Below are 27,811 nucleotides of genomic sequence, written 5' to 3'. Positions count from 1 at the left end.
AGTTTCCTTTATAGGAAAACACATGCAATTGATAGTACACTGTCCTTGACATTTAGCTCAACTGGGTCTTTCTCAGAATAGAAATGCATGAGTTTCTGATGAGGGAATCTTCAGTTATCTGGAGTACATTGGTTGAATGCATGCATGCATCAACTGACTGATAACTCACAATTAGTTCCTCAAACAGTTTGGAACTAATTTAACTGGACTTAACTCAATACACTGAGTTAACTAATTACAACTCAAATATAACTCAATCTTATCTCCTTAATTAAGGGATAATCTCCTTAATTTAAGGGATAACTCTTGCATGACTTCAGAAAGACTTCTAACTTGAATTTCTCCAACTAACTAATCCATAATGAATTAATTAATTATTTCCAAGCAACTGGTGAGACCAAATTCGATTTTAACTCACAATTTTAATTCAAGGATAAATTAAAATTGGAATTTCTGGATTCTATTTTTATCATTTCTTGTTGCTATTTTCAACAATTCGACGCCGCAATATTGATGATACGGCCAGCTTCAGCAGTTTGCCATCCTTTTCTTCAGATGACCCTAGGATGTGAGGTATATGTAGTGTGTTCATGTACTTCTTTTTGCTACACACTATGCTGCACCGATCCCTGTTTGATGTTTGATGTGGGATTGTGTTTTCTTACTTGTTTCATGATTCTTGTTTGATGTGACGTGGAATCATGATCCAGGTGGATATTGGTGGCCACCTGCCAAGTCCACCTGGACCCCCACCATTGTCTTTCTCAGCATTTTCAGTTTCCTTAATTGTAGCACAACTTACTATTTTTAGCAGTTTTTCGGGTCCTGAACTTCCGGAGCCGTTTTGAGGCCCTAAACGACGTTTTTTGGGGAATCCGGGGGCAACATGGGTGTTGCCCGTTCCAACAATGATAGTGCTCGGATAGATCTTTCTAATGAGCTATTGTACGCGTCAAACGGAGATCATATGCCAAAGTTACGACCCCGGGAAGTTGATGTACCAACTTACCCCCAAACGGGGCCCACAGTTTGGCGTTTCATCTCCTAGGGTTAGGTTTTGGAATGTTAAGGGTTTTCCATTGTTTCTCAACAATAAATAGGCCTTCGAGCCTCATTGTAACACAGTTCAGAGGCATGTAGCCATCACATCTCTTCTCAGAGATAAGCTACCATCGCCCTAGCTAGTTTATTTCCATTTCTATTTTAAATAAAATTTTCTTTGTGGTTTTGTTTATTGGGAATTCTCCTTATTTTTCTTCTAGCAATGCAAGTTTTCAGATATTGGGGGTCTCTCCCCCCCAAGATCCATTTCAATCTTTTAGATCTTGGGGGCCTCCTCCCAAGATCCGGATCAGTGGTATCAGAGCGGTCTGCTTTTTCTCTGTTTTTCTTTGCATGTCCCCAACAAGGTCGGGATATAAGGAGTTAGGGCTTGAACTGGTTGAACCTTTGCAAGACCAGCCTCACAAATCCCGACGGCCTCCCATGGCGGACGAGAAGAAAGACGAGGGGGCAGGAGATCCCATCAAAATTTTGCTCGAAGAAGCCCTCGAGCGACAACGGAACGCGATGATGGACAGCTTTGCCCAGATCCTTCAGCGGCTACCCAGAAGCAACGCATCGGCTTCCAGTAGCTACTCTGGAAACGCCACACCCTTTAAGGTACAAGTTAATTTTGAAATCCCCATATTCGAGGGTCAGATAGACGCAGATGTCGTAGATAAATGGTTAAATCTGCTAGAGGGTTATTTTTCTGTTCATGAATTTTCGAGTCGGGAAAAGATTGTTTTTGCTCTCCTCAAAGCAGCCCCCCACGTCAAGGACTGGTGGGAAACCTACTGCGAGCAGAAGGATGAAAGTACTGGCTCACTATTTTCAGCCGCACCCACCTGGGATTCGTTCCGGGATGCCATCAAGGAGCAGTACTACCCTGTCGGGAGTTATGAGGATGAATACATAAAGTGGACCACGCTGCGGCAGGGAAGGGACCAAGACGTGCCAGAGTTCACCAATCTTTTCCATACCCTTCGCACAAAGTTGGGTATCAAGGATTCAGAGCAACATTTGATACTCAAATACCGTGGCTGCCTGCACAAGTACATCCAGGAAGAAATACAATTCCTAAACATCCCCTCGCTCGGCGCAGCATACCGGTATGCTGTCAAGGTCGAGCAGAAGTTTAAACAAAAGAAGCGAGACTTTGGATCTGCGAATCCAAAGCAGGGGAAAGGTGCCCCTAAACCACAGAACAAAGGACAAAGCCAAGGCGGGACAACCCAAGACAACCAGCCAAAGCTGCAAGCAAAGAACAGCGCCGCGAAGCCGAGAAAGGACACTGGAAAATGGTGCGAGTTCCATAAGAGCTCCACTCACAACACAAGTGAGTGTCGGGCCAAGCAGTCACTGGTGGCTGAGCTAAAGGTTTCAGAATCCGATGCATGTTCCGACTCTGAGTCAGAACTCGATAAGGGGTATGAAAAAGGGAAGCAGATCATTGATGCGGACCCCAGCGCCACTGTTGTTACCGCAAAGATCCAGAAAAATGAACCCGAAGATCCAGAGGAGGAGAAGCGTCTCTTCCACTCCCAGATGTGGGTAAAGGGCTCCCCGATACAGTTCATTGTTGATAGCGGGAGTCAAAAGAACCTCATTTCGGCAGAGGTTGTGAAGCGGTTGGGCTTACCGACCACAGCACATCCACAACCATACACCATTGGGTAGCTTCACCAAGGACGAGATCTTCGCGTGAGCCAGCAGTGTCGCCTTCCATACAACATCAAGCCCTTCACGGATGAGGTATTGTGTGACATTGCTCCCCTTGAAGTTTGTGATGTATTACTAGGACAACCATACTTGTGGAAGCGACATGCTGTGTATGAATCAAGGCCCCGTGCTGTTATTATTACATTGGGAAATAAGTTGTTCAGGATACCGGAGGTAGCACCACCTGCCGCCCTCTCTTTGATTACTGCAAAACAATGCAGTAAGATCATTTCCAAAACCAGGAAATTTGTTTTCCTGATGATACGCCCTCAAGGAAAGAAGAAGACAGTGGCCGCGGCCTCCAAACGGGGCCCCTCTGCACGACAACTACAGATGGACAGGATTGTGGAGGAGTACGAGGACATCTTCACCTCCCCGGCAGGGGTTCCTCTGCACTGTCAAGTTAAGCACTCCATCGATCTGACCCCAGGTGCGCCGCTACCCAATGGACCAATTTATCGGCGCTCCGTTCTGGAGAACGATGAAATCAAGAGGCAGATTCAGGAGCTCCTGCAGAAAGGTCACATCCGTCCGAGTTCATCGCCCTATGGGAGCCCGATCGTGTTGGTACAGAAGAAGGATGGGACGTGGAGACTCTGTATTGACTATCGGGCGCTGAACAAGATCACTGTCCGTAATAGGTACCTGATCCCGCGAATTTATGACCTCCTAGACCAACTAAAGGGGGCGAAATATTTCAGCAAGATCGACCTGAAGTCGGGATATCACCAGGTACCAATCGAACCCTCCGATGTGTGGAAGACTGCCTTCAAATCCAAGGAGGGCCTCTTCGAATGGTTGGTCATGCCTTTCGGATTGACGAATGCTCCTGCAACCTTTATGAGGCTAATGGATGACATCTTGCGGCCATTCACCAACTCCTTTGTAGTAGTATACTTGGATGACATTCTGATCTTCATCCAGATTTGGGAAGCACACTACAGTCGGGCTGCTGGGCATTTCGGGGTCGAGAAAACAGTGGCAGTGCTGCAAAATTATTTCTATTGGCCGAATCTTCGACAGGATGTTGGGAAGTACATCCGATCATGTACTGCCTGTGCCATTGCCAAACCGGCCATTAAGAAGCACGGCCTCTATACCCCGTTGCCTACCCCTAGTCGACCTTGGGAATCCATCTCCATGGATTACATGTCAGGCCTTCCTTCCACTAAGCATGGAAATGACTGTGTTTTTGTGGTCGTCGACAGGTTCTCGAAGATGGCCATTATGGTGGCCTGCAAGAAGAATATCACAGCAGAAGCCACTGCTAAACTCTTCTTTGAACGAGTGTGGGTGCACTTTGGGATCCCACAGTCTATCATCTCAGATCGGGACAGTCGGTTTCTCAGCACATTTTGGTCCAGTCTCTGGTCAATGCTGGACACCAAACTCACGAAGTCCACAACCTTCCATTCTCAAACTGATGGCCAGACAGAGGTTGTCAATAGGATGATTGTGCACATTCTGCGCATGTATAACTCAAAGCATCCACGCACATGGGATGAGAGCCTTCCCTATGTTCAGCACAGCTACAACCGAGCTCTTCACAGCTCCACTGGCCATAGCCCTTTTCAGGTGGGTTTGGGATTCCAGCCACTATGCCCCATTGATGTGGCCATGCCACTTGCAGCTACTCACATGAATTCAGCTCATGTCCAGTCCGAAACAGATAAGGCCACCAGCTTCATTGAGCGCATCCAACATATTCGCCAGCAAGTCCATGGCATTCTTGAGAAATCAAATGCCAAGTACAAGCAGCGACATGATCAACATCGGGTGCCACACAAGTTTCAGGTGGGCGACAAAGTCTGGTTGCATTTGCAAAAGGAACGCCTTACTGGAGCCTATCAGAAATTGAGACCACTCCGATATGGTCCTTACACCATTACTAAGGCTATGGGAGACAATGCATTTGAGCTCAGCATTCCCCCATTCCTTGGCATGCACCCAGTGTTCAATGTGGACCGCCTTCGGCCATACTTTCCACCATTGCTAGACACATCCGACATTGCAGAACAGCTCAAACCCACAGAATTAAATCCAGATTGCATGGAACAAGCTGCAACTGATCGGATCATGGACACACAGATCAAGAACACTCGCCAACAGAATATCCAACTGTATCGAGTTGTCAAAGCAGGCCAACTCCTTCAGCAGGGCAAGTGGCTCACCAGGGAACAAGTTCAGCAGAAGTTTCCTCATCTCATGGAGGAGCTCAACGCAATGGGGACCATTGCTTCCTAAGGGGGGAGGAATGATCCAGGTGGATATTGGTGGCCACCTGCCAAGTCCACCTGGACCCCCACCATTGTCTTTCTCAACATTTTCAGTTTCCTTAATTGTAGCACAACTTACTATTTTTAGCAGTTTTTCGGGTCCTGAACTTCCGGAGCCGTTTTGAGGCCCTAAACGACGTTTTTTGGGGAATCCGAGGGCAACATGGGTCCATGAAATGGACCGATGTTGCCCGTTCCAACAATGATAGTGCTCGGATAGATCTTTCTAATGAGCTATTGTACGCGTCAAACGGAGATCATATGCCAAAGTTACGACCCCGGGAAGTTGATGTACCAACTTACCCCCAAACGGGGCCCACAGTTTGGCGTTTCATCTCCTAGGGTTAGGTTTTGGAATGTTAAGGGTTTTCCATTGTTTCTCAACAATAAATAGGCCTTCGAGCCTCATTGTAACACAGTTCAGAGGCATGTAGCCATCACATCTCTTCTCAGAGATAAGCTACCATCGCCCTAGCTAGTTTATTTCCATTTCTGGTTGTAAGCATATTTCAGTATTTTCCATTAATGAAATGAAGTATTATTTCCGCTGCGTCTTTGTGTATATGGTTATCTCTGTAATTTGTTGCGTTCCTGTTTAAATCCGGATCAGTGGTCAAAGAAAATTTTATTTAAAATAAAAATAAAAATAAACCAGCTAGGGTGATGGTAGCTTATCTCTGAGAAGAGATGTGATGGCTACATGCCTCTGAACTGTGTTACAATGAGGCTCGAAGGCCTATTTATTGTTGAGAAACAATGGAAAACCCTTAACATTCCAAAACCTAACCCTAGGAGATGAAACGCCAAACTGTGGGCCCCGTTTGGGGGTAAGTTGGTACATCAACTTCCCGGGGTCATAACTTTGGCATATGATCTCCGTTTGACGCGTACAATAGCTCATTAGAAAGATCTATCCGAGCACTATCATTGTTGGAATGGGCAACATCGGTCTATTTCATGGACCCATGTTGCCCTCGGATTCCCCAAAAAACGTCGTTTAGGGCCTCAAAACGGCTCCGGAAGTTCAGGACCCGAAAAACTGCTAAAAATAGTAAGTTGTGCTACAATTAAGGAAACTGAAAATGCTGAGAAAGACAATGGTGGGGGTCCAGGTGGACTTGGCAGGTGGCCACCAATATCCACCTGGATCAAATCATCTGTGAGATGTACTTCTTGTTATGTTGTTATTGAGATCCCTTTGTCATCATGTTGATGGGACACTCATGTTGTCACCATGTATGTTTGAGTCGAGATCCCTTTTATGCCTTGTTGGCGGGATGATCATTATCATCATGCATGAGTTTAGGTCATACTGATAGGAGTACTTTTAGAATGAGAGTTCCTGCAACGGAACATCTCTTGGAGCCACTCCTGCATGAGAGCATTTTCCTTGTATGATAGTGACATCACCACCTATGTACATCATCACTATTGAAAACACTTAATGCAGCAGCCTACACCATCTTGACATTGGGGTCCGCAGACGTAGTCCCTCCTGGACGAACTCCATTATCAGTGTCTTATGTCTTATGTCGCTAATCCTTGTCATGTTCCCTCTTCTTTTCAACATGCATTTATGTTCCTTTATGCTATTTTAATTGCAATTCTAATCACATCACAAAAGCAAAAGATCTTGGTTAAATCCGGGAGTTGAGTCAACTCGGATCAACTTTGGTATCACAGTAATCTTTGTGTGGATGTGAATTGCAAGTGTGAACAATGGAACGTGCAGCGACAGAGAATGAAAAAGAAATGTACGAGACCATGCTCAAAATTTCCCAAAGGGTGGAAATAATGTATGAAGCTCTGCAAAAAGAGACAGAGGAAAATGAACAATTTCAGCTTCAGCTGCGAGCCACGGAAGAGACCCTAGAAGAAATGAAGCACAACAACTAGAATCTTCAAATAGAGAACGCTGAATCGAAGATGCGTCTACAAGAAGAGAAAGAGGAAAAGCAGAATTTGCTACAACAGTTGCAAGCTAAGGATGAGGCCTTGGAAAAGCTGCAATGTGACCCATGTGAGGTAAACAATAATTCTCTGAATTCATGTATGTATCCTGATTATGATTTCACTGTTTTTGAAAATCATACCATAGGAATTGGCTCCAAACTATTGACGAAAATGGGGTATGAAGGAAAAGGCTTGGGCACTAATGACCAAGGCATTTTCAACCCCATCAAAGTAGAAGAATTACCCCATCAGGCAGGACTTGGTTATGTCAGGAAAGAAGTTGGGGAATCCGCCAAGATAGACAATGAACCACCAACAATAGATGATGAGCAATTCTCATCAGTTCTTTCCAAATCGACAGAGGAGGTAAAAGATGTTGATTTCCGTTCATTTTTGTCTTCACATAGTATGATTTCTGTTGGAGATGTGGAGATACCAATTACAGGGACAAACATGAGGCTCTTTATCAGGATGAGATACAAGGAAGGAGAAGAACTTGGTGTTAATAACCAAGGCATAACTCAACCATTGGAGGTTGTGCAGAGACCTCGATTTGTAGGCTTGGGATACACCAAAGGAGAATGCTCGAAGGTGTCAGATTCTTCCGAGACATCGTCGAAATCGTCAAGGAAAGAGAATGATGGGAACACATCCCCATCATCCCATGGCAGTGTCCATTGCAAGGAAAGAGCTAAGGCAAGCTCTCATCACCATAATGACATCAGAAACGGCAAGGAAAGGTATAACCAATATCAATATTCAAATTTTCATTTCAATTATAATCATGTTGTTAAAAATGAACGTAAATCATGGAATCGAAAAACATGTACCTTTTGTAGATTACATAACCATACATTTTCTAAGTGTTGGAAAAGAATAATAGCACACAAAAGGAGGAGGCATGAAAGACCCTCTCCACAACAGGTAAAGAAACATGTTAAATAGATCTGGAGGAAGAAGACCTATTGCAGTCACTGCGACAGATGTGGCCATCAAAGAGCCACTTGTTGGAGGCTCCATCCAGAGCAGCGCCTTAAAGACAAAGTGTTGGTGCATGAACCAGATGAAATGGTTATTTGACCAGCGAATGCACCACAAGGAGGCGACCCATTCACCTTGATAAGTGAGAAATGGTTTCTAGATATGTTATCTTGTCATGGTTGTGCTTTTGTAAATCTATTGCATTTTAAAATGTAAAAGTGATGATGTGTTTTCCATCACTTGTTAGGCAACTATGATGTCTGGTCTTATTTTGAGTTGCATTTTAAACTCTGAAAGTGACGTTTTGTTTCCATCACTTGTCAAAGCAAAAATAGTGTTTGGCCTTATTTTTGTAAATCATTTGTTGCAGTGATGATGTGTTTTCCATCACTCGTTGAAGCAACAATGATATGTTGGCCTTGTTTTCATAGTTGGGGTATTGTTTCCATTTTGATGTAAACTTGACTACCGAGTATGTATTATAAACTCGTGGCAAGTATGGGATGCTTGGGTCATTAGTTGGTCATGAAATTCAAGCATTTAATTTGCAAAACAATATACTAGAGGTTGCAGGTGTCGGCTCATCGCTTAAGGCTCCGAAGAACAAAGGTGAAGGAGATGGAAGCAAGACTTTTTTCAGGACGCTTGTGATGCAAATAACGTACAAATAAGTTGTAGATTATTTTTTATGCTTTTGGAGGACCAAAAGCTCCTCAGTGGGGAGGATTGATCTAGGTGGCTCCAGAGACACACACAGGACAAAGAGGGCTTATGAAAGCTCAAAAATCAAAGTGATCAGAATGCTTTCGAACTAGGACTAGAGCATAGATCTTGTTGTCCTGATCGCAACGGTGTGAACGGTTCGTCAATCCGAGTTCGTATGAGGGAGAACGAGCCAATTAAAGTTTTGGTTAAAGTTGCATTGTGGGCCAGGTTTAAGTGTCTTACAATTTGACCGACCCTCGGGCATGAAACCTAGCTCCCGAAAGCGGGCAAATTTGTTGGATCATTAATTTATCTAATACCCCTATATTAGACAAATTAAAAAAATGTATTATTTAAAAATAAATAAATAAATAAATAAAATTAAATGAGGTGGCGACCCACCACCCCCGCCACCCCAGACAATATTACAATAAAAATCAATTTTTTTTGGGCCGATGGGCCATGACCCTCGCCAGCCCTCCCTCGACCATCGCACACATTAAACATTTAAATATGGGGTGGGCGGGCCACCTCCCGTGGACTCTACCCACACCCCCAAATCCATACCATATACGCAAACAATAAATGCAGGGCCGGCGGGGATTGAACCCGCTCGGCCCACGTAGGCCGGCCCCATGTACCAACCCACACCTCCATTTAATGCATGTACCAACGACCCACTCCATTCCAAAACAATGTGGTATATTCCATATCATAGCCGAGGTTAAGGAGCAGGCCGCCCAATGCAGACTCGACCCCCAAAAAAACATTAATGCAATTTTCGAAAACCAAATGGGTATTAATATGGAGGGGTCGGGGTTTGACCACCCGACCTCCTCCTTGTAATTCACCTTCTTTACCAATGCGCCAACAACATTCCTTGGTTTATCCGCCGAAACTTGTTTATATAAACCCTCATTATCTTAAGAGCGGGGAGCATGGAGGAGCGCGCACGGAAATCAAGACATAATTTTTAATTAATTTATTGCAGGTGGAACCATGAGCCTAGAGAAGAGGCAGGCAGAACCATGATTGGGTGAAATTCTCAAGAGGGTGAAATTTTTGCAGTGTCAAAATTGGACAAATTTTATGTCAATATTACACCTCTCAATGACACGAACTTGATGGTACAGTCAGTTTCCTGATCTGAGCAGCAGATTTTCAGATGACTCAGAGGAGGGAATCTTTGAGGAATCTAGGGGGAATCTAAAAGATTCCTTAAGCCCCAGATTTTCACTTTCTCAAAATTCAGAAATTTGACAGTGGATTTTAAATTATTTGATGCCACAAATCTGATGGTGCATTCAGATTTTCCATTTGATCATTTCAATTTTTCGACCACTTTTCAAAGGGGAGTGCAGGTGTTAGTGTTCAACATGTGAGCAGTCATTTCAATGAGATTCGACGCCGCGAGATTGATGGTATGGCCATCTTCAACAATTTGACACCTTTTCTTCAAATGGCCCCAGGATGTGAGATATATCTAGTGTGTTCATGTACTTCTTTTTGCTATGCATTGCGCTGCACCAATCCCTATTTGATGTTTGATGTGGGATCGTGTTTTCTTACTTGTTTCATGATTCCTGCTTGATGTGACGCGAAATCATCTGTGAGATGTACTTCTTGTTATGTTGTTATTGAGATCCCTTTGTCTCATGTTGATGGGATACTCATGTTGTCACCATGTATGTCTGAATTGAGATCCTTTTTATTCCATGTTGGCAAGATGCTCATTATCATCATGCATAAGTTTAGGTCATACTGATAGGAGTCCTTTTAGAATGAGAGTTCCTGTAGCGGAATATCTCTTGGAGCCACTCCTGCATGAGGGCATTTTCCTTGTATGATAGCGACATCACCACCTATGTACATCATCACTATTGACAACACTTAATATAGCAGCCTACACCATCTTGACACCGGGGCCCGGAGATGTAGTCCCTCCAAGACGAACTCCGTTATCAATGTCTTATGTCTTATGTTTTATGTTGTTGATTCTTGGCATGTTCCTTCTTCTTTACAACATGCATTTATGTTCCTTTATGCTATTTTAATTGCAATAATAATCACATCACGTAAGTAAAAGATCTTGGTTAAATCTGGGATTTGAGTCAACTCGGATCACATCAAGTATATCAATGTATCAACAGTAGGTAGCCTCATAGAATTCAGGTGCACCATTTCATCATAGGAAACATAAATCCAAGTCACTTTCACACGCATGGACCATTAATGAAAGAGACATTTTCATCATACCTTAGGGCTTACCTAGCCATTGGAGATTGTTTGTAATTGATTATATTCTTATTATTCACATTTTAGATTATTCAACATTGTTAAACATTGTTACATTGTCACTTTGCACTCAAAACTTTTATTTCATCATTTTTCATCATTCAAGTTACTAACAATGTCCCTCATCTTAACAAACTGAGGTAACTAAGCAAATTTAAAATTAAATTGACAAAATTAATCTTAGACATATTTAGCATATTTAAAATGATTAAAATAATAAAATGTTCAACAAATTTTATATGACCGCACACGATTGAAACTAGCCTAGATCTATCTTAATCCCGGATCTATGAAGCATCAAGAGAGATCAAATCTCTCGAGGTGCAAACCTTTCCTCAAGTTTTGCACTAAAAAATGAGGTTTGCACCTCAAGAGATTTGATCTCTCTCGGCACTTGATAGATCGGGGGTTAAGATGGATCTAGGTTGGTGCATATACAATGAACACACACACACACACATATTCATGTCCATGCATATAGGAGTAAATTCAAACACACTTTGAACACAAGACAATACGAAAATGATACATCTCTAAAAAAATGATTATGGTGCCTATTCCTTGTCATGATAAACTGAGATGCCAATGTGTTCTTCTTTTTTAACATTGTTTCCCATTCTTCTTTTAGATCTTTAAAGGGTGGGGTTGGATCTTTCACTTCTATCTTGCTCTAATTTGGAGGAGCTTTTGTTCAAAATTATATATCTCTTTCTTGTAGCTCTTGAGGCTCTTTTAGTTCCTATTCTTGATCTTCTCAACTAGCCCTAGGATGAGTGTTTGGCATCTCTTTTTGTAGAAATTCCCATTGTAGATCCCCTGGTAATGCAATGTACTAAAGCAAAACACTTGATCTACTTCTACAAGCAATTTAGCGGAAGCTTAATTGAACATGAGCAACGTCAAGCATGAACATATATAACTGAGAATGAGAAGTAATCAACCATAACACAGAAGATATATCACTGGGGAAAGCACCAGCCTCAAACCTCAACTCTGTATTATCATACAAGTGGAAATCTTGTTCAAGTTACAAAAAGAATCAGCTCTCAAGCTATTCTGCTCTCTCTGTAATCAAACAATACAGCGCACAGACTCAATAGACATAGAATATATCTTCCTCAAGCCCTCCAAGCCTCCTATTTCCTTGCACAGTTTTGATTGGGGTCCAATGATATCATATGTGTGAATTGGCCTCATCACACCCACTGTAACCTCAGGTCCAACTACGCAATCCATAAGGGATAATATTCCTTCTGCATGCAACGAATATTCACTAAGGAATATCCTAACAACTGATAGTACATTGTCCTTCTATTTGATCTCAACTAGGTCTTTGACTGAACTGACATGCATGAATTATCCATGGATGAATACTCAGTTATCTGAAATACAGTAGTTACATGCATGCAAGCATTAACTAACTGAACTTTCATTAATTTAACAAACTGTTAAATTAATCTAACTGGACTTGACTAAGTTAAACTAAGTCAACTGATTACAACTCAATATTACAACTCACTCTTATCTCTTTAACTGAAGGTTAAATTCCTCAATTAATGGAGAAACTGTTGCATGTCCTCACATAGATTTCAAGTTTGATTTTCCTTAACTAATTAACTCAAGATTAATTAATTAATTAATTTCCAAACTGCTGTAGATATCAAATTCAAATTTTACTTCCTATGTTTAGTCCAGGGATTGACTAAAATAAGAAGGGATCTCGAAATGCTATTTTTAGAAAAGCTATTTTTAGCACTTTCACTTTTCACCCATTGTTGCTAAGATCACCAATGGCTGAACTGCTATTTATAGTAGTGCTATTTTTAGCATCTTCTATTTTTAGCATTTCTTGTTGCACACTTTTCAACACTCCCTCTCAACAAGAAAGGGATTATCAGTAACCCCGATCCTGTCTCTATGGAACTCGAACTTGCATTTTGACAATGCCTTAGTCAAAATATCTGCATCCTGCTCCTCGGTAGAAACATACTACAACATCATGATCCTCTTGACCACACAGTCCCGTAGATGATGGTAACGGATATCTATATGCTTGGACTTGTCATGAAACATTGGATTCTCAGAGAGTTTTATGCAACTCTGATTATCATAGTATATCACTGTAGTATCCATCATCTGACCAAAAAATCCCACTAGAATCTTCCGCATCCAAATGGCCTCGCATGCTGCCTGACTAGCAGCCATGTATTTAGCCTCTGCTAAGCTAAGTGCAACTGATCTCTGTTTCCTGTTATACCAAGAAACTGCAGCTAAACCAAGGTTGAAGATTCCTCTAGAAGTTCTCTTCCGGTCTGATGGACTACCAGCCCAATCTGCATCCGTGAAGCCTTGCAGCTTCACTCCCTTTGTTCGTCTGTACCATAATCCTTACTGTGAAGTGCCTCTGAGATATCTCAGCACATGCTTCGATGCTTTCCAAAACAGTTTGGTAGGCTTAACCATAGCTTGACTCGGCTGATTCACCGCAAAGCATAAGTCGGGTCGTGTGTTCACCAGATACATAAGTGAACCCACCAACTGCTGATAAACAGTTGCAGCTACTACCTCACCTGAAGTAGCATCCTCCTTCCCCCAATTCCCAGCGAGAGGAGTCTGCATGGGCTTGCACTTCTCCATGTGAAAGCGCTTGAGTATCTCATTGGCATACTTGTCTTGAGACATAAATACTTCCCCATATTTTTGCCACACTTCCATGCCTAGAAAGTAGTGCATGAGGCCCATGTCCTTCATCTCGAACTCTATTACAAGGTCCTCCTTGCAAGATTTGATCAGCTGATCATCACATGTCAAAATCAAATCATCGACATAAACTACAATAATCAATGGCTTACCTTCTACCATGATGTGGTAAAGGTTTGCATCTGCTTCACTCTTGGTGAAGCCCAACACAGTGAAATAGCTGTCGATCCTGGTATACCAAGCACGGGGTGCTTGCTTCAACCCATACAATGCTCGCTTGAGTCGGTAGGCATGCGACTCACGATCGAAGGTCTCAAATTCTTCGGGCTGCTCAATGTGTACCTCTTCCTCAATCTTTCCTTTGAGGAACGCCGTCTTCACATCCATCTGATAGATCTTCCAACCCATCTAAGCTAATAGACCTAACATCGATTTGATAGATGAGTACCTTGCTACGGGAGCAAAAGTCTCATCATAGTTGATCCCTTCAACTTGTGAGAAACCTCGGGCAACAAACCTTGCCTTGTTTTTCTCAACACTGCCATCAACTGCCTGCTTTACCTTGTAAATCCATTGGGAACTAACCACTGACTTGTCCCTAGGTCTAGGAACAACATTCCACACATTGTTCCGTATGATATAATCATACTCTTCTACCATTGCATCAACCTAGACTAGTTGCTGCACTGCCTCCTGAAAAGAAGAAGGTTTGGTTGCTACACACTCCCCAACCAGGGCCATGTAGCCAGTGTATCTCTTAGGAGATCTCCTCTATCTGCGCTGAGAGGATGGCTGCCCCACATTCTCTCTCGCATCTAGCATCAATCTGTCAGCTTCCCGAAAGCGTTTCCGCCCGTCTTTGGAAGACTCTCCAAGAGTGGTGGTCTCCACTACTAGATCCTCTGCATGTGGCTGATCCACATCATCAGGAGGCTCCTCCTCCTTTGGAACTAAAAGTTCCTCATCACCATGCAACTTGAGCTCCCTCTCAAGTGACACTCGCATGGCTCTCTGCTCGTCGAACTTCAGATCCTTGTGCACTACGGTCCTCTGACTAGCAGGAAAAACACACGATAGTTGTGGGGTGTATCTGTGTACCCACAAGTATCCCCAACTCCGCTGTTGGGTGTAGCTTCTTCCGAGCATCTTTAGTCACATGACAGAAAACTGGTGATCCAAAGATGCGGAAGTGACTCACATCTGGTCGCTTCCCTGAAAAAGCCTCCATAGGTGTCTTCATCCCCAAAATACAATGAAAACTTCTGCTCTGAAGGTACACTGCTGTATTGCATGCCTCAGCCCACAGATGAAGTGGTAGTCCTTGGTCATGCAACATCGCTCGAGCTGTTCCCACAATAGATTTTTTCTTCCTTTTGGCCACCTCATTCTATTGTGGGTTATGAGGTGCTGTTAGTTCCCGTTTAATTCCTTCTGCAACACAGAAATATTTAAATTGTTGGGAACATACTCTCCACCATTGTCGCTACGCAAGGCTTTTACTTTCTTCCCAGATTCTTTCTCTGTCGAGGCTTTAAACTCACAAAACCTCAAGAAGGTTTGATCCTTCTTTTGCATAAAGTAGATCCAACATCTACGAGAAAAATCATCAATAAAAATAACATAGTACCTTTGCTTAGTGGTGGAGGCTGTAGAGAATGGTCCACATATATCTGAGTGAACTCGCTCCAGGATTGCTCCAGCTCTACTACCCTGATCCTGAAAGGAAGCTTTCGCATACTTACCCAGGGTGCATCTTTTTCATGTATCTGTTTGCTCCAGTTTTCCCTTGGGTAAGCCGGTAGAAATTTGCTGCATGATCTTCAAGGCCTCGTGATGCAAGTGGCCTAGTCTTCTATGCCATAGCTCGCCAACATCTTGGCTTTGCACCACCTTTGCTTTGGAACTCAGTGCAGCACAGTCATCTACCTCTAGCTTGTAGAGATTCTTTACTCGAATCCCTATTCGCTTGGTCTGTCCGGTGCCGATATGCCTCAGGAAAACTTTTCCTTTACTAAAGACTACATCATAGCCTTTATCTTCTAGCATAGAAACAGACACAAGATTCTTTTTCAAACCTGGTACATACTTAACAGCAGATAGGGTGAGAGGAGCACCATGCTCCCTCTGAAACACAACTATACCTTCACCTGAGACACAGTACTTTCCATCATCGCCCATCTTGATCCGCATCTGAAGATCCTTCTCCTCCAATGTACTGAAAAGATTCTTGTCACCCAACATGTGGAAAGAAGCTCCATTATCCAGGTACCAAACACATCCCACCATGGATGAAACCATGCATGTGACAAGCGAGAAATCCAGCTCAAATTGTGAAGTTAGTGCATCACCATTAGATCCCTTTGAGGAACCCTTCTTGGATTTCTTCTGTGGACAATTTATAGCATAATGGCCCACTTCATGACAATGAAAGCATCGCACCTTCGACTTGTCAACCTTCTTCCCACCATGAGAAGATTTGGATTGGGATGCCTTCCCTTTCCCTTTCTTAGCTTTAATCGCTAAAGCTAGATTTTCTTCATCATCTTGTTTGATGAAGATCCATCCCTGGTGCTCCGCCTTATCTCCTTCTGCATTAGGTCCGACCAAAGTTGTTCCCAATATGGCAGTTTCTCTCTTCCACTAACCGAGCCCTGGTAGTTATGCCAGCTCTTTGGAAGACCGAGGAGTGCTAGACTCACCATGTCGTCATCAGCAGTCACGACCCCTACACTTGCAAGCTCATCCTTGTAGGTGGTGAGCTTGTTCAGGAACGTAGAGATTGTGTCGCCCTTTTCGCACTTGATCTTTCGAAGTTTGTCCTTCAGCGCCATCTTCCTCTGATCGTTGTTATTCTGATAAAGATCTTTCAATGTTTTCCACATTGAAAACAGAGTCTCCTTCCTATGGAGGCTCGAGACAATGTGATCTCGAACTCCCTCCAGGAGGATTCTCCTTGCTCTAGCCACACACTTTTTCCATTCCACTAGTTGAGTAGCATCAGTCGGTTTTTGGACTTCTTGAACAATAAAGTCCTTGAGACCGTTATCTTCCAATACTGCCTCCATGCGATCCTTCCAGGCTATATAATTCAAATTGCCATCAAAGGCATATTCGAGTCTTAAACCACTAAACGCCATTGGTGAAATAGATGTGATAAGAACTCAATTCAATATTCAGAAACCAAACTTCGAACTTCTCCTGCTTGTATAGTGTTCTTCCTTGATCACCTTTCCTCTGATACCATGTAGAAATTCCCACTGTAGATCACCTGGTAATGCAATGTACTAAAGCAAAACACTTGATCTACTTCTACAAACAATTTAGTGGAAGCTTAATCGAACATGAATAACATCAAGCATGAACAGATATAACTGATAATGAGAAGTAATCAACCATAACACACAAGATATATCACTAGGGAAAGCACTACCCTAAAGCCTCAACTCTGTATTATCATACAAGTGGAAATCTTGTTCAAGTTACAAAAAGAATCAGCCCTCAAGCTATCCTGCTCTCTCTGTAATCAAATAATACAGCTCACAGACTCGATAGACATAGAATATATCTTCCTCAAGCCCTCCAAGCCTCCTATTTCCTTGCGCAGTTTTGATTGGGGTCCAATGATATCACGTGTGAATTGGCCTCATCACACTCACTGTAACCTCAGGTCCAACTGCGCAATCCATAAGGAATAATATTCCTTCTGCCTGCAAGGAATATTCACCAAGGAATATCCTAGCAACAGAGAGTACATTGTCCCTCCATCTGATCTCAACTGGGTCTCTGACTGAACTGACATGCATGAGTTATCCATGAGTGAATACTCAGTTATCTGAAATACAGTAGTTGCATGCAAGCATTAACTAACTGAACTCTCATTAATTTAACAAACTGTTAAATTAATCTAACTGGACTTGACTAATTTAAACTAAGTCAACTCATTACAACTCAATATTACAACTCATCCTTATCTCTTTAACTGAAGGTTCAATTCCTCAATTAATGGAGACACTGTTGCATGTCCTCAACATAGACTTCAAGTTTGATTTTCCTTAACTAATTAACTCAAGTTGAATTAATTAATTAATTTCCAAACTGCTATAGATATCAAATTCGAATTTTACTTCCTATGTTTAGTCAAGGGACTGACTAAAATAAGAAGGGATCCCGAAATGCTATTTTTAGCACTTTCACTTTTCACCCATTGTTGCTAAGATCACCAATGGCTGAACTGCGATTTATAGCCGGGCTATATAGTAGTGTTATTTTTAGCATCTTCTATTTTTAGCATTTTTTGTTGCACACTTTTCAACACTTTTGTCTTCTCTAATGACATTAATGTCTTGGCTAGTAGGGGAGAGACCTTCTTTCGCTAAGATAGTGCTTTCAATGGAGAACATATTCTGTGATGCAAGTGTAGTTGTGTTCTATTTTAGCTGCAACTCCACAACGATGATGAAGGGATCTTTATTTATCAGTGAGTGCTCTTCTTTCACCCTTGGGATGCTTGGGACATTGTATTGATATGTTTCCTATATCATAACATGCTAAAAATAGAATGATACCTGTTCAAAGTCCATCTTTGGAGTCCATGTGTAATATGTGGCTACCAAATTCATTTATGTTGGAAACCTCTTATTGAAGTCCATGTCAACATAAATACACACATAAATAATCGTGTCTATTCCTTTTTTCCTCACTCTTGAAGAGAAATTTCCATAAAGCATTACTGATGTTATTGAGAGTGATACCCCTAAAAATGAAGAGGGAAATTAAGGAAATGGACCCAAATGGGATTAGTAAGGAGAAAATCTATGGTTGGAACAAAGGGAAAGGTGTTGAAGCCCATTACCCACCAAAATAGGTAACCCCATAGGAAAAAACTCTTCTCCTACATTTGGACAGACAACCAACCAACAACCCCTGATATTCACTTCTTTATGATAATATGCCATGTACCTTCGCCAGTTGCATCAGTGACATGCCTTTTTCCATTCGACATTTCTTCTTGGATGAAGGTGGGCTGCTATACAAAAGGTACTTTGATCATTTTTCAATTCGGTGTTTATACTTGTTTGTTTTGGGCATTTAGTATGGATAAATGGGCAAGTTGGAAGATTGAACGATCTTGACTATAAATCTGTTCTCTCACCTTACCGAGGGGGATTAATATTTGACCCTAGTTTAGTGGGACCTCCCTTGACGCCTTAGAGTTATAGGAGGGGCACTACTTGGAAAACTTGGATCGAAAGAACATGTTCATTTTCCCTATACCATACTTGACACTTTCCATCTCACATTACAAACCCCTTATATACCACCTCCATTCTTAGAGTCTAACTTGTCATTAGTTCATTGGAATTTGACACCCACTTATCCACATATTTGAGTAGGGCTTGGAATCATTTCCCTAGAGGTTGATGCAACTAAAAGAACACAAAAACATGTTATGGCCATAGTGAAAGAAAAGGAAGAAAATCAAAATGAAAAATATGGTCGAGACATAAGTTAGTGTGTGGGAAAAATCTTATCATGAACTCTACCCTCCTCATTAGCCATCACTCGGTTCTTGAGCACTTAGTGCTTCATTTAATCAAAAGAAACCCTTGCATGTCCCAACCTTGATGAGCGATAAACTGTCTCATATTAAGGGGTAATATTAAATGTTACATCATAAAGAGCCAACTCTAACCCTTGAGCTATGCACCCAAAATAAAAGCATTATTAAAAAGAAGTAAAAGACACATTGGACAGGTGGAAAAAGTAGGCCGAGTAGGTTGATCGCTCCTCCATTACATCTATACACTTAGGATGTGGACCTCCATTAGCTAATTCCTTGGACCACGACACTTGGCGATGAAGTCTTTCCCCCTCCATTGTCACTCATTTGCACTAACACCTTGTGATTGAGGGGTTGATGTTGAAAATTCCACTTTCCCTTAGGGGTTGGAAGCACCTGACGAGGTTGACCGTTAGCCACCTCTATCAAGGTAGGGAACACCTTTATGTGACTTTGTTTAGTTAGATATCAAAAGGTGATCCAAGTTTGAAATATTAATATGTCCTTAACATATAAGTTTGGTCCACTTAGATGCTTATATGATCTTAGTCTCTAATGAATGATTGTTTTCACTGGAATTTAGGTTGGTTTTGTCAGGTGGCCCATAATAGGCACCCACTTCACAGGTGTTATCACTCTGTAATTTCTTAAGTCTGTGAAAGGAACGCAGAGGTAACCACAAAACCACTTTTAAGTTTAGAAGCTAACCCTTCTAAACTCAGAGAAGGATCTCTCTGTTAGATTTAGATTTGTTGTGGTGGGATTTTAGGCTAGATGTGAGGTTCAAAGTTTAGTTTTTTGAATTGTTTAGTTAAAATTGCAAGGTAAGGCCATTGGGCAATGAAGTCAAAGTCTTAGAGTGATCAAGTGCATAAATATCAAACCAGAAATAACAGGGCAATGTAGGAAGGCCATTGGATCTTCAAAGCTTGATGGAGTGATGGGGAGGAAAAAAGTTCAAAATCAATGAAACATAGAGCAATTAAGAATGCTATATTTAGTTTCAATTGGAAAACATATATATTGCTTTAAAGCCAGGACAAAGTGTAATTAAACAAGTTCAGCTCATAATTTTCTTTTAAACAATAGAGGAAAGAAACACATATGAAAAAAACAGAGATATTACAACATTACAAGTAGAATAAACATCACCAATTAAGCCTAACAAATGAATCCTGGAACATTGTCTGTATTAATGAGAAATGATCACTTTATCTCAGTGAACAACTTTACATCAAATGGTAGTCCTTTCTTGCTACAAGTCCCAACATTTGTACTTCGATTTGGGAAGTACTTATACAAAATTATCAAAAAAATATCTTGAGTGAAAACCTCAAGATCTTTTACAAAATATCCTAAATTGTTTGTAAAAATAGAACAAAAATATAGATAGCTGAAACAGTTGTGATGATCTGGCACTATCTTCGAGGCTTGTTGTTGATGATTGGGCCTGGAAAAGTGCTGCTTTGTTACTGAAGATAAAACAATTTTTACTCCAAAATTTGACATAGTTGGTCCCATCTATCTTCATTTGGAATTGGCATTTTAACCAATTTTTTGTGAGTCTCATCTACCTCGGTGTATTTTTGGAAAGTTGGTTTGACTAGAAATAAATGCTTGTTTTCAGCTTTGATAAGCAAATAAAATTCCAAAGCCTCCATGAAAACTTTTCCCATGATTGAGTCTTTAATAGCTGAAAACTTTGAATTGTCCAGGGCTATTGAGTCCAACTTCTGCTGATAATCCGTTAGGGGCACTAACTTGTCTCCAATTCCCTTTAGTACTGGTAGTCCTTTCAAATTTAATGCATTGAATTTCTTATGAAACTTCTGGATGTTGGTCTCCAAATGTTGGCATTTGTTTTCTCACTGTACTAGCAAGCTCCTTTTAATAAGGATTCTTCTGATTTCCAAGATAGTCTTTGTCCTATCTGCAATTTCAAAATCTGCTAACTCATCCTTTGTTTCTGAATTCAAAATTTTAATTAAAGTGTTAGCTTCCCCTGGCGTCTGTCCCAAATTATTTCTGACTTCTTCCAATAACTCCTTTGATTTTTGTATTAAATCATCCTGTTCAAATATTATTTCAATTGAAGGCCAAATTTTTGTGATGGCCTCATTTATCTCAACCCATATGCATTCTTTAGCATGTGCTAGTGTTTGAGCCATCACATTATTTCTGACTTCTTCCAATAACTCCTTTGATTTTTGTATTAAGTCATCATGTTCAAATATTATTTCAATTGAAGGCCAAATTTTTGTGATGGCCTCATTTATCTCAACCCATATGCATTCTTTAGCATGTGCTAGTGTTTGAGCCATCACAGACTCATTCTCTAGTTGCTCAATCCTTTGGGTTAGCCTGTGAGATTTCTGCAGTTCTGCTATGTATGAATTATCTATCTTCAATTTCTGATCCTGCAAAGTTTTAATTTGGGTTTTTAATTTTTCAATTTCCTGCCCTCTGATGGATAGGTCTTCCATAGCTTTAACCAACTCATTTGAGGAATCTGTGGTCTATGCTTCTGTTGTTGTCGATGTAGATGCTCCTGTTGTGGTTGCAACTGAAATAGGCACTATTGTTAGAGGAACTATGGCTAGCTGTGATGACTGCTCCTTTTCCTTGAGAAGTCTTTCCATCTCCACTTCCATATCCTTAATCTGGCTACTTTGTTCAATTATTATCTTGAACATGTTTTCTTTTTCTTTCTCAAGCTCTCCAACTTCCTTAGTGATCTGTGTGATCTGTATATGAAACTGTTTGAGGATTATGATTGGAACTGGCATTTTAACCAATTTTTTGTGTCTCATCTACCTCGGTGTATTTTTGGAAAGTTGGTTTGACTAGAAATAAATGCTTGTTTTCAGCTTTGATAAGCAAATCAAATTCCAAAGCCTCCATGAAAACTTTTCCCATGATTGAGTCTTTAATAGCTGAAAACTTTGAATTGTCCAGGGCTATTGAGTCCAACTTCTGTTGATAATCCGTTAGGGGCACTAACTTGTCTCCAATTCCCTTTAGTATTGGTAGTCCTTTCAAATTTAATGCATTAAATTTCTTATGAAACTTCTGGATATTGGTCTCCAAATGTTGGCATTTGTTTTCTCACTGTACTAGCAAGCTCCTTCTAATAAGGATTCTTCTAATTTCTAAGATAGTCTTTGTCCCATCTGGAATTTCAAAATCTGCTAACTCATCCTTTGTTTCTGAATTCAAAATTTTAATTAAAGTGTTAGCTTCCCCTGGCGTATGTCCCAAACTATTTCTGACTTCTTCCAATAACTCCTTTGATTTTTGATAGTCTTTGTCCCATCTGGAATTTCAAAATCTGCTAACTCATCCTTTGTTTCTGAATTCAAAATTTTAATTAAAGTGTTAGCTTCCCCTGGCGTATGTCCCAAACTATTTCTGACTTCTTCCAATAACTCCTTTGATTTTTGTATTAAGTCATCCTGTTCAAATATTATTTCAATTGAAGGCCAAATTTTTGTGATGGCCTCATTTATCTCAACCCATATGCATTCTTTAGCATGTGCTAGTGTTTGAGCCATCACAAACTCATTCTCTCGTTGCTCAATCCTTTGGGTTAGCCTGTGAGATTTCTGCAGTTCTAATTTCTGCTACGTATCAATTATCTATCTTCATTTTCTGATTCTGCCAAAGTTTTAATTTGGGTTTTTAATTTTTCAATTTCCTACCCTCTGATGGATAGGTCTTCCATAGCTTTAACCAACTCATTTGAGGAATCTGTGGTCTATGCTTCTGTTGTTGTCGATGTAGATGCTCCTGCTGTGGTTGCAACTGAAATAGGCACTATTGTTAGATGAACTATGGCTCGCTGTGATGACTGCTCAGTTTCCTTGAGAAGTCTTTCCATCTCCACTTCCATATCCTTAATCTGGCTACTTTGTTCAATTATTATCTTGAACACGTTTTCTTTTTCTTTCTCAAGCTCCCCAACTTCCTTAGTGATCTGTGTGATCTGTATATGACACTGTTTGAGGATTATGATAAATTGCAAGTGATTAAATTAGAGCCTTTTAAGTCTTTTATGTCAATTCATAAACACTTAAACATGAATTAAAACCTCAAAATTTGCAGAAAATAGCAGACAACATTACCATAACAGCAAACGCAACACAACAAAATGATGGAGTGCTCAGGTCCGCCAAAATAAAAATTGTAAGAAATCTAAAAATAAAATAATTAAATAACTATACAAAGCATTACAAACATTTAAATAATGTTGGCTCAAAAAAATATTTGCACTTGAAGAAATTGGATGGATCCCTCTCAGCTTATGTTCGATCCATATTTAAGATAAAACTATGCTTGTGATATCCAAAATGCGTTTAATACCAAGGTCGGGCAAATACAAATAATAAGCTGTGTGGCTCATGCATACGGTTGAACATTTTCCAAGTGTAATTGATGGTGTATCACACATCTGAGTTAGAGATATGAATAGGTACCCCAGCCACTCAACATCTTCCAAATACAAATAATAAGCTGTGTGGCTCCTGCATACGGTTGAACATCTTCCAACTGAAATTGATGGTGACCACGCACATCTGAGCTAGAGATATGAATAGGTACCCCAGCGACCGTGCTGCTGTTTATATGAATTACCATTGTTCCAAGCACCAGCAGCATTGTGATGTTGTCGGTGAGGCACCACCATCCGTCAATGTTAAGATGCAGCAGAACGTCGCTCCTTCTTCTAGTCCATGTTATCTAGTGCATTGTTTTCATTGGGCGGGGAATACCCTGCCTGCTTCATCTGCCCCATCAGTTGTTCAAGCACAGCATAAATATTTTCCGTCAGCGGGTGTGATTTGTCCCCTGCAACAAATGCATGAACACAATTCTTGATCTCAATCCAACTACATCCTGCCTGCTTCTTTATCCTCCTCTCTTTCATCATCTCTTTCAGCCTTTTTAGATCATCCCACCTGCCAGCCATGGCATACAAATGTGACATCGAGACATATGTTCCTGCATTTTGTGGTTCCAAATTGAAAAGACATTGTGCAGCACGATTTCCTATCTCCATGTTGCCATGAATTCTGCAGGCTCCAAGCAAAGCTCCCCAAACTCTAGCAGTTGGTTCAACTGGCATATTGTTCACAAGATCCTCTGCCTCGTCTAGATAACCGGAGCGGCCAAGAAGGTCAACCATGCAGGCATAGTGCTCTAATCTTGGGGTTAATGACCATTCCGTGGACATCGATAAAAAATAGCACCGGCCTTCATCAACAAGGCCTGCATGACAGCACGCAGACAAAACACCAACTAAGGTGATATTGTCTGGTTTAATGCCTGTAAATTTCATCTGTTGAAACAGTTCAAGAACTTGATTGCTGTTCCCATGTTGACCATGTCCTCCAATTATAGCATTCCATGAAAATAGGTCCCGTACAGGCATTTTGTCAAAAATTCGGCATGCTTCATCAATATCCCCGCATTTCGAGTACATTGTAATCAGTGCATTGCTCACAAGAAGATCCCATTTATATCCCATTTTGATGGTTTTTGCATGGATTTGTTTGCCCTGTTCCAGAGTTGCTAGACGGGCACAAGCACTCAAGGTGCTGGTGAAGGTTCCCTGACTAGGATTAATGCCTGTCTGTTGCATTTGCAAAAAGAGTTCTAGTGCTAACACTTCATTTCCATTTCGCTCATAGCCTGCAATCATGGCATTCCAAGAAACTACATTTTGATCAGGCATTTTGTCAAACAGATGTCGTGCATCCTCTAATCTTCCACTTTTAGCATATCCTGCAATCATAGTGGTCCACGAGACAACGTCACGCTCAGGCATTTCATCAAACAGAGTGCGTGCATCTTCTATCTGTCCATTACGGATGTATCCTTCGATCATTGCAGTCCAGGAAACCACATTCTGTTTGGGCATTTTGTCAAAGAGATGTCTTGCCTCTTCTATTTTACCGCACTCTGCATATTTTGTAACCATCAGAGTCCATGCCGCCACATTTCTCTTAGGCATTTGTTCAAACAAATCGCGTGCATCCTCCAGTCTTCCTTTCTTTGCATATGCCAAAACCATTGAATTCCACACGATCAAATTCCGCTTACGCATTTTCCCAAACAATTCCCGCGCTTCGTCTACTCTGCCATCATTGATATAACCCGCAATCATTGCAGTCCACGAGACGAAATTTCGCTCAGGCATCATGTCAAAAAAGTAGCGTGCATCCTCTATTCTTCCGTTAGATGCATACCCAGAAATCATTGAATTCCACGAGGCTACATCTCGATTGGGCATCTGGTTAAACAGTCGACCCGCATCCTCTATTCGCCCATTTCTGGCATACCCAGCCAGCATTGCATTCCAGGAAATCACATCTCGTTCAGGCATTTTTTCAAACAGTTGGCATGCATCTTCAAGTCTACCATTCTGAGCATACCCTGCAATCATGGCAGTCCAGGAGACCACATTTCGTTCAGGCATTTCGTCAAACAATTTCCTTGCATCCTCCATTTTTCCATAACCTACATACGCAGATATCATGGATGTCCATGACACCACATTTCTTTCCGGCATTTCGTCAAACACCTGCCGTGCAACATCAATTCTGCCGTTATAAGCGTGGCTTGTAATCATCTTATTCCATGATGCCATGTTTACCCCATCGGTTCCTGGAGAACCATTTTCTTCGTGCCGTTTACGCCTGATATTGGAAGAGGAGAGCCTTGCAGGCAGATGCAAATTTCTACTGTGACTCTGCTCCCACGATTGTTCACCAAAATAGTAGCCATTGCCCACTTTTGAATAATGACGAGAAACGCATGTGATGAACCATATATTGGTTTTTAAGCGAAGGTTTTCCGTAAGGCGGCCGCTGCGCCACATCGATCAAACCTGCATAAGTGGCAAACAATGCCACTGCTCTGTGTTTAGCTTGCATGTGTTAGTTCCAACAAATAAACCCACAAATGGATTCATGAAGAATTGTTATTCTCAGTTTGATGTAGCTGGGGTGAAGGTGGTTGGCATTTTTTCACCAATTTTGGTGATTTTAAATGATTATCATTTAAGAAAAGTTGATGGGAATATTTTGTGCTCATTTTAGGGACCATAGGTGTAAAACATCCCTTAGAAATCCAAGAGAGGCATTATGTTTTTCATCATGTGTGTGTTACGTTAAATTTAGATGTAATTTTGATATGTGTTTTATTAGCTTACATCTAGTTTAGAATGCAGGGTTTTGTGATTTATAATTTATAAAAATATATTTTCCGGAAGCAATCATATGGATTTTTAAGTCAACTCGTTTTTAACTATTTATTTTTGGTTCATTGTTTGGACATAGTTAGATCGTTGAACTAGAGAACAAATATATAGTAAATATGCAAAGCCTAGATTTATTTTAATTTGGGATCTGCTAAGTTTCTATAGGGATGAAATATTTATTTTAATTTCAGATCTACTAAACTTTCAGGGATGAAATCTGTGAATGTTACAAATCTCATTTAGAGGGAAGAGAAAAAAAGATTTGATGTCTTTAATAAATCTAAAATTAAAATATATACTTTGGATTTACTAAACTTCCAGGGATGAAATCTGTGAAAGTTACAAATCTGATTCAGAGGGAAGAGAGAAAAAGATTTGATGTCTTTAATAAATCTAAAATTAAAATAGATACTTCGGATCTACTAAACTTCCACGGATGAAATTTGTGAAAGTTACAAATTTCATTTAGAGGGAAGATAAAAAAATAAAAAGATTTGATGTCTTTAAATTTAGACTCATTTAATTATTAATAATTATAATTTATATTTATATTTTTTATTTTATTTTTATTTTTATATAATTTGACTCACTTAAAATGTTTTGGTCAAGTCAAAATATTTACATAATAAAACATGGCAATGTTTCTAAGAGCAATAAATAAATAAATAAAAATCTCATAAATTTATATTAAAATAAATAAATAAATATTATTTTAAATGGAGAAATTTAATAAATAAAATAATAGTTAAAGTTAATTCTTTAAGGTTATGAGAAATTCCAAGATTATAATAATGAAAGAATTTAAAAAATAGAAGTATATTATGATTAAAGTATTTTGAAATTCATATGGTTCATTATGATAGGGAAGGAGTTAAAGATCATTTCACATTGTTTATTGTAATAAGAAAGGAACTGAATGCTTGCATTGTTAAGACACTTCTAGATGTTAAGCCATTGATTCAATGCTCCTTCTTTTTGGGGTGTTATTCTTGGACATGACCATATTGTAGCTTCACGTTTATTGAACTTACCAAAAAAAAGAGTTAAAAAAAATCTACAATATTGTTAAGATACTTAACAATATAATTATGGATTTTGAATTTTTCTTTTTTCAATAGAAATATAAATAAAGTAATTTTATGTTATTAATGCATTATAAATATTATTTATAAGTGTTCCATTAATTATTTAATTCAATTTTAATTGCATTGATGTTTGTGGATACTCTTAATATAATATAGAAGTTCCATTAGCATTCTCATTCATTTCCTTTAGCTTTGTAAAATATGAGTTGTTTTTTATTCATAATTAATTGGGTCTTTC

General features: G+C 40.3%; 1 protein-coding gene across 1 annotated transcript; it reads right to left on the bottom strand.

Annotated features, from left to right (window-relative positions):
* Positions 1-23,891: 23,891 nt before the first annotated feature.
* Positions 23,892-26,318, bottom strand: LOC149251354 (uncharacterized). The gene has a single exon (XM_089459368.1). The coding sequence runs from the start codon at positions 26,105-26,107 to the stop codon at positions 23,954-23,956; it is 2,154 nt and encodes a 717-aa protein (XP_089315494.1). The 5' UTR covers positions 26,108-26,318; the 3' UTR covers positions 23,892-23,953.
* Positions 26,319-27,811: the final 1,493 nt, after the last annotated feature.

This window comes from Pinus tabuliformis, chromosome 7 (assembly GCF_031772625.1).
Source record: "Pinus tabuliformis cultivar Carrire ecotype Pingquan chromosome 7, CPIR1, whole genome shotgun sequence".
NCBI lineage: Eukaryota > Viridiplantae > Streptophyta > Pinopsida > Pinales > Pinaceae > Pinus > Pinus tabuliformis.
The sequence above is the reverse complement of the archived record's forward strand: the minus strand, read 5'-3'. Positions and strand labels throughout refer to the sequence as shown.

Coding starts and splice junctions, on each gene's coding strand:
- LOC149251354 (XM_089459368.1), bottom strand. CDS start 26,107: ATGTGGCGCAGCGGCCGCCTTACGGAAAACCTTCGCTTAAAAACCAAT.